At 48.1% G+C, this 8,419-nt stretch overlaps 1 protein-coding gene across 1 annotated transcript; it reads right to left on the reverse strand.

The window, feature by feature from the left end:
* Positions 1–5,023: 5,023 nt before the first annotated feature.
* On the reverse strand, positions 5,024–6,862 carry LOC135813565 (uncharacterized). Its single transcript, XM_065326656.1, has one exon. It carries the CDS (start codon positions 6,860–6,862, stop codon positions 5,024–5,026), a length of 1,839 nt encoding a protein of 612 aa, XP_065182728.1.
* Positions 6,863–8,419: the final 1,557 nt, after the last annotated feature.

The raw sequence follows: 8,419 nt of genomic DNA on the forward strand, positions 1-8,419 counted from the left end.
GTACTAGTAACTGGTGGGAAGTGCACGAGTAGTAGTAGTACTAGTACGTCGTTACACTTACAGTCATTGTGCTCAGAGTCAAACCCATTTTGTTCTCACTGCTTAAAGTCTCAAAACGGGTTTATTCAAACAATACGACATGGAAACCAAAGAAAACCAAAGACACAAGGGATGAAACTCGACGATGAAATCAAAATGAAAATTTGAAAATATTCTAATCCAAAGAAACTCAAGGCAAATGTAACAAGGTTGTGTAAAAGATTCAACTCAATCCCTAGATAGACGAATGCTTTGAAAGACTGCGTACAGTCTAGTACAGTGTATTGTACTTAGGGGCGAGCAGCCCGGCACCAAGGGCATGGCGCCACTCATATCACATACAGACGAATGAAGCCCAATAAGTCACCTGCATCGACCGGACGTGCTTTGCCATGTAGTTCTGGTAGGTGGTAAAATCCCTTGGTGAATTTGTTGGAACAGCCCTTGGTGAATTTGTTGGAACAGCCTTTGGTGAATTTGTTGGAACAGCCCTTGGTGAATTTGTTGGAACAACCCTTGGTGAATTTGTTGGAACAGCCCTTGGTGATGCAGAATTCTCTACAAAGACAGAAGGCACAGGACGGCGTGAAAGTCACAAGACACCGAGAGTACTTCTGAAGGGTTCGTAGTCCTCCATCGTCATAGCATTGTACCACAACCACACACTGGTATAATGACCTCCCTTGCCCGTACGTATTAGACAGTTTGTGCATGCAAGCTCAGGCCTCCGTTACGCCTACAGTTGTAGCCTAAGATCTTCCGCATTGAGCTGGGAATGAGATCTTGATCTTGTGATAAACAGACCGCCCGTGCTGTCAACAAGTCTTCGTCAACGCGTGAGCACTGAGCAGTTTGTGCACAATACATGCTCGGACGGCTACCGCCCCCAGGATTGCGCGGATACATCAACATGGCCTCCAGTATCCACACAGAATCTGTGTCTGTGGTACTACAGGAAGCGACCACAGCTGAGAACACAGCACTTCAAAACGCAGTTCGCGGGAACCACCGCAATACTATGAGCCAGAGTGCAGAGTCTACGGACAGGTTAAAAGCTCACATTCTTTAGCCTAAGGCAGATAGCCTAAACAGGTTATAGAGTGGGCTGTTGACGTGTTGACAGACCAGACCGACAGACGGTGTCGCTGATACTACTACTAGGTCATGCACTTACTAGTTTAAAGTACATGACTGACTGACTGACTGTCTGTAATACTAATACATGTACTAGACATGTAGACCTACCACACTCCACAGATACTGGTAGCAAGGCTAGAGCCTAACCAGCACTCTCTGTCACCGTCCCTAGCATAGCCATAGGCTTGCCTTCACCAAGTAGGGGTAACACATACTACAACTGTATGCTACATGTACTCCCTTTTCCTTTTCCACCTGGACTCTGCCTTGGTTTCCCTTTTCTATCTAGCTATTCTCTTGTACCTTCTTGTAATTATTCACTAAATATGGGGCTTTGAATAAATCATGGATTCTATATTCTAATGTATCTTCTACCTCTTCTCCCCTGCGAACATACTTTCTCATTTTCCATACTTCGATAGGCATCTATTTGCCTCTGGAGGATCCGTGAAATAAAAATCAATCAAATTCAAGCATCATACTACAGTCGACCTACCCTTATAACGATAACCCCTATAACGATAATTATTACCCTTATAACGATATTTTTCTGCCAAACCAAATCACTCCACTGACTTGCGTATACAATGCCTTACCTCTATAACAATATTGCTATAACGATATTACCCCTATAACAATATAAATTGGGCTGACCAATCGACATTTTCCATTTTATAACAATATGCAGCAGGGGATATGTACAGTCCACTGTCAAGGTAGGGTAAGCTTCACTTGATAAGTCGCTGGGACAGGACGAAATGCAATTGGGGCACCAGTGGGCACCTTGCCATGTACATAATGTGCATGTACATAAGTTTTTGACTCTATGAAGAGTGTAAAAAATGAACTAAACTCATGCATTATGACGTACATGTACAGTATGTGTATGAATGAAGCAGTTACCCTTATAACAATATTACCCTTATAACAATATTTCTTGGTCGGACGCAAATATCGTTATAAGGCCTTTAAGGGTAGGTCGACTGTACTCCCTGGCTGCTATCTGAGAACGGGTTTATGGCAACAGTCTGGTCTTGCCTCTTGAGTCTTGGCCTGATCACTGAGCTCTACTAGTACTACTACTACTAGTACTACTAGCTCTACATCTGGTGCATGTTGTGCTAGTACTACTACTAGAAGTAGAACTACAGTAGTAGTAGTGTGGTAAGGCCATACCATGACTTGATGCGGCATGCCATCATGCACGATGTGGTGACAGATGACAAGAAGGCGACGGCCAGATGATCTGGGCGGCCAGCGGCTGCGCGCCTTCACCAGATGTTGAACCAGAAAAGAGAAAAAAAAGCGCCAGGCCCCAGCCACCAGGACTCGAACCCGGGATCTTGCTTGTCGTGAGCAATGCTCTAGCGCTATGGCCAGTTGTTGTTGTCCGATCTTTTCACAACAATCCCCTCTCCATTCTGTCTTCTTTCCTCTCCCTATAACCTCTCATGGTGCGCAAGCTGCCAGTAACACCAAGAGTATAATTATAACCCCCGGGGGGTTATATACTCTTGGTAACACCGACATGACTACAGCTACAGGTCGGGGTTGTTGGCTTGCCTGACCAGCACAGGTTCCTTCTTGGAGCCCCTTACTTTTCCCATTGTTGTATTGTCCTGCTACTTTCTCTCCACCTTTTCTTCCCGTCGGAATAGGGTGTGTCTTCAGTAAAAAATCACCCTATAAATGCTAACCATGTCGTTGTCTCAGGATGATGCCTGTAGTGCATCCAGACTGGTGCATCGCGGCCAAAATCGGGCAACCTCAGCACTGCAGAGAGAGATACAGCGTGATGATGGCAGGTATGGTGGGGTCACCGGTGCTGGTATACTGGTAATCCCTACCCTTTGCCGCGGGTGGACAAGCCCACACGGCCAATTATTTGGGGACAGTAACACCGCTTCCTTAGACGGACAAGAAGGACATGTACTACAGTGTGGCACTGAAGTCCTACCTACCAAATGGCTTCCGATGACTTTCAATCAGTGGCGTGCGCTAAACACCATAGATCTAATAGCAACAGTTACACTACCCCGATCCTGGCGGAACCCACACGGATACTGGATGATGAGATCAGGCAACACATCCTCTGCAACAGAGACCAGTAATTCGGTATATTTCGTATTTCAAGGCATACCGTGCCCCGAGGCTATAGGTATTATTGAGTAAAGGACCATTCTGGAACATTCAGCATAATCATAATGTATTATGAATTTCTCTAGCTAGGCTGTTCATTACGAATCATTAGCCCTCCACTGTCTGCTATCTCAACCCTACAGCCTCCGCAGCTCCCACTATAATGGAACTCCCTTCAATTTAGACTACGTCTTTGGGAAATCCTCAAATATATATATACCGTAATAATAATACTGAGTTATGCCCTTCAGGATCCTGAGGGTGAACTCATATTCCAGGATCCAAGCCTACTGTGCAATATTCAAGGCTGGTGAACACCTTGCAGGATCTTGGTGAATACTGGGCCTTGCTAGCAACTGCCAAGGTCCAGCAGTAGGTTATGCCACAGCTTGCAAGGCTGAAGAATTGATCGTCACTCACTATTCAGACTGGTCAACACCGCACAGCTATTTGAAGTGTTTTTTTCTGGCCAGTGAATCCCTACTTTTTGGTCTTTTTTCCCCCGCACACACATCACACCACATATCACAGCATGTAGTTGTTGGTAACCACCCAGGAGAATGAAAGAGAAGGCAGGAGACTGAGAAAGAGAAGAAAGACGTGTGTGACCATAATTGTCGGGAATTGAACACGCAACTTCTCGGTTGGAAATCGACTGCACGTATCACTGAACAATATGGGACGGACACACACACACACACACACACACACACACACATATTATACTGAAGTAATACACACACACACACACACACGGCACACGCACACACATGGCACACGCACACACATACACCTCAAGCACTAAGGCCGATTTAGACGCAGATGACACATAGAATTCTCACTGTGCACACAATGTGATTGAGATGCATGCAGTCCAGACGCATCAGCCGGATAGAGCATACACTTGATCACAAGATCATGCACCCGGGATTGTCTTTACTGCTGCCGTACACGGAAAGCAGTGCTAATCCTGCCCAAGGGCAAGAGACTGGCACAGTAACAAACCTACAACAGCATCCGGCTAGTGCATCACCGCAGAAAATCATCAAAGACAGCGGAAACTGCTGACAGAGAGTAAATTGGTACGTATGAACGAACGCTATGGTGTTCGCAGCAGTCGCAGCCACAGCAGCAGAAGCTAAACGCGAAACGAAAATGACGGGTACTAACTGTGGCACCCCAGTGCTCTCAGGTGGAAAGTCTAAATGCTGTTACTACCTTGTGGTTGGAAAGCAACATGCATTTGATGTAGAAAATAAACTCAGTATAAAAAACATCTCTTTGCTACGGGTCAGAATCAATTGCAGTAAGAACAAAAGGGCAAAAAATCCGGGTCAACTCTAAACATCTGTGTAAGAAGATTTTTCACAATAATAGCATCTCAGAGATAAGTACATGTACTTCGAAGTACATTCATGTGCTAGCAGGGGTAAAGGAGGAAAGTCGCATGTACCACGCGCCAGCATAGCTACAGCACAACAGGAACATCAGTCGGCAAACTGGCCGCTCAAGTAGCGTTGCCATGCGTGATATCCAAGACTTAGAGTTGGAAACAGTTGGAGGATGTATTAGAAAAGGCCCCCAGTAGGCTGGAGTCGGCAACATGCAAACAAGCTGCGGTCGCCAATTCATCATCACAGCCTCAGCCTCTCCATCACTGCTAGTAGTACTAACCAATAATTCTAACAGTTCCTGTCACGGTACTGCACTATACACTGGATACACGCGCTGGCAGTGGACCGGACGGTACTGCTGCTGCTGCTTTGCTTGCTTCAAGCTGTTCTGCCCAGGCGTTGACGAGCATCTGATTGTAGTTGGTGATGGCGTTGACACTCTCGAAACACGTCGCCGCACCCGTGTACCATGTGCTGTACTCGCCCTGTCGTTTCAGCAGTCGCCACAGTATGCCGTCGCAGAGCGCGCTCTGGCTGTGGCGCGGGAAGTATGGCCAGACGGTGCGCTTCTCGATACGTACAATCTCCAGCGGCGAGCCGCCGGGTATGTGCTGGGCGTAGTGCTGCTTGAACGCCCTGGATGCCTCGGCCTCGGCGTCCACCACCGCACTGTCCAGGTCGGCGTACTGGTACACCACCATGCTGGCGTGCAGCTCGGGACGCTTGATCGGCTCCAGCTGGCCGTCCTTGTGACGCACGTGGTGCGAGTCCCTCGAGGTCCACACCGAGAAGGGGGGTCTTTCAATGGACACGTTGCCCAGCCAGCTGTCCACGGCTTTCTCCGTATTTTTCTTCGGTGGTAAATAGTTGCATAGAGTAGTGACAAAGGTAGCGGCTCGAAGGCCGCTGAACAATCGCTGCTCATCCTCCTTGTCATCCAATAGCGGCAGTATGTTCTGCATTGGCGCCGCCACCACCAAGAAGTCAAACTTCTCCTCCGTAGCCAGGGCCGTCATTGTCGTTCCATCCTGGACTCGTCGGCGAGTGTGATACGTAATGGAGACACCGTTCTCATCTCGGACAATGGGTTTGGCAATGTCGACGTTCATGCGACACTCGATGCCAAGCGACTCGTCCCTGACAATGCTTTCCCATAGCTTGCCCCAGCCTGCCTTGAGGATGGTGATGCTGCGCTCGTGCGTACCCGCCTCGCAGTGCTTATCTGGCAGCTGTGAGCGCACCTTGAGCTGCTCAACAAGGCCAACAAGCAGCTTGGGAGTGACCCAGAGCAGGCCGTACAGCGCCGGCGTGTGCTCAATATAGCCGTAACCTTGCATGGTGTACGCCAGCTTGAAGATTGGCTTCAGAGAGTTGCAGTCGATCTCGGTTAGGTAGTCGTCTATGGAACAGTTCAGCTCCTTGAGTGTCTCTGCCGATGGCTCGGCCATCAGAAACCCTTCATAGCGTCCGAACAGGCGATGGTGGTTGCGAATGTAATGAACGCACTCCTGGAGCAGCCGGAGCGCCACTAAGTGATTGCTTTTGCAGGCCTTGGCGATCTCCGCATTGAGCCACTGCTGGAAATCGACACCCTGCGGCGCAGGCTTGTCCGCATCCCAGACCGTGCGCCCAATCACTCTCGCCTGATCGTCACACTCATACTTGGCTAAGAGCTGCTTGATCTCGGCATAGTCCGGACTTAAATAGCATGTGCCCATCTCCTGCACCATGCCGTCCTCCTGTGTGAATGAGCAACTCTTGCCGCCCACACGATCCGTCTTCTCGAATATTGTCAGATTCTTGAAGCCGGCCTGCGACAGGGTGTAGGCCATATGTACGCCGGCGGGACCCCCTCCAATGATGGCAATCCGCGAAAACTTGGACTTTGGCCCGCCCGCCAGTAGGAGATCCTTGCTGGCGTTGGCGCCTTCTTGCCCGTGATATTGCTCAAACAGTTCCAAGACAGCAGTGGCAACAACAGCCTTCGCGTTCTTAAACACCTCACCGAACTTCAGTCGCTGCTCGTGGATCCATTTTTCGATCGGGTCAATTAAACCATCCGGGCGATCATCTTCATAGCAGGACTCTGCGCCCATCAACAGATCTGCCTTCCCCACCTTGGGCTCGATCTCAACTGAGAATATATCTGCCATTTCCGAAAGAAATTATTTCGACGCCAATTGATAGCCCGCGCCAACTTTACCTATCACTGGTAGTGGTACTCCCCTCTGCGGACGTGAACTAAGTCAAAGAACTTCTGTTTGTACCGTGACGATGATCTACCCTGGATTTTATACCTCCAATCGGCCAGCTGAGTTTGATGGTGTTTCCCCGAGGCTGACGCAGCAGCATCGAGGTCGCAACACTAGTCACTAGCGTGGAGCCTGAGCGTTGGTCACCTATGTCCTTCCGGCTATGACTCAGTCACGTATTGCGAAGAGCAACACAAGGCCAACTATTTCCCTTGAGCGTAGATCTACAAGTGGAAAGATCTATTGCGAGTACAGTCTGTATCGGCTATAGAGTGACCGGATATAAGAATATATCGGCTACAGTGATATTGGTACGAAATATCAAAAGCAAAACGTATTTTATCCAGTACAAATATCACTATAACCAATATTATCGGATGTAATGATATATCGGATATTATGATGGCAACATAGAATCAAAACATGCATAACACACTACATTATAATCGGCTATAGTGATAACTTTAAAATACATGTTGCAATAATATCAAAGGCCCTATTTTTTTTACTTTCTTCACGTTGCTTATTTTGATAGTGACACATGTACATGTACATAACAGAATTTTTTATGGAAATGCGGGCACTGTCAACTATGCAGCATGCTCATTTGTCAAAACGCCATGCTGGAAGTATTCCCTTGCCTTTCATGTGTCGCTCGAAAAAAATCGATCATATCGCATATAGTGATGCATCGGTTATAGTGATAAAATCACGGAAATCAAAAGGGTACGCTATAGCCGATACAGACTGTATTGCACATTGGTCGTTCCAACTCCAGTCCCGATTCGAGATTCGGACAGGCGTTGAGCATTCTTTATTTCGAAAGACGTTGTGCAACAAAAATACATCATAGATTACCATGATTACTGCAGTACGTGCACTACATGCACACACAGCTACAGTGTCAGTGTAGACACGTGTCCAGGACCAGGTGTCCATAGTACTAGTACTAGTAGTAGACTCCATAGTGGACCATACTATTACTGTACTGAGCTGAGAGCCCCAGATAGACTGGGCCATGGCCAGACGGCCCAGAGTAGAGCCAGAGCGGAGCTGGTGCTTGCTACATCGCGACGAGCGTCGAGCGCCCAGCTAGCTACGTGTCGTGTTATTATGGGGAACACGACAGGTCACCGCGAGACAGCTCACAGCGCGACAACGCACAGCCGACAGCTCACAGTGTCGTCAACCATGGTCAACTCACAGCCTCGTCAACTCACAGTGTCGTCAACTCACAGCGAGACAAGTCACAGCCAAGACAACTCACAGCCACACCAACTCACAGCGCGACACAGCCTCACCAACTCACAGCGCGACAATTCACAGCCACACCAGCTTAGCAGTATGGTTACTTTTCATTGATTGGCTGGCTTCTGAATATCACCCTGATGCCACTGCTGGAACATGCTCTGGCTATAAAACCTCACAGTTGTCGGAATAGAAAAATAGTTTTTGGTT

The sequence above is a fragment of the Sycon ciliatum genome, chromosome 4, assembly GCF_964019385.1.
Source record: "Sycon ciliatum chromosome 4, ocSycCili1.1, whole genome shotgun sequence".
Taxonomy (NCBI): domain Eukaryota; kingdom Metazoa; phylum Porifera; class Calcarea; order Leucosolenida; family Sycettidae; genus Sycon; species Sycon ciliatum.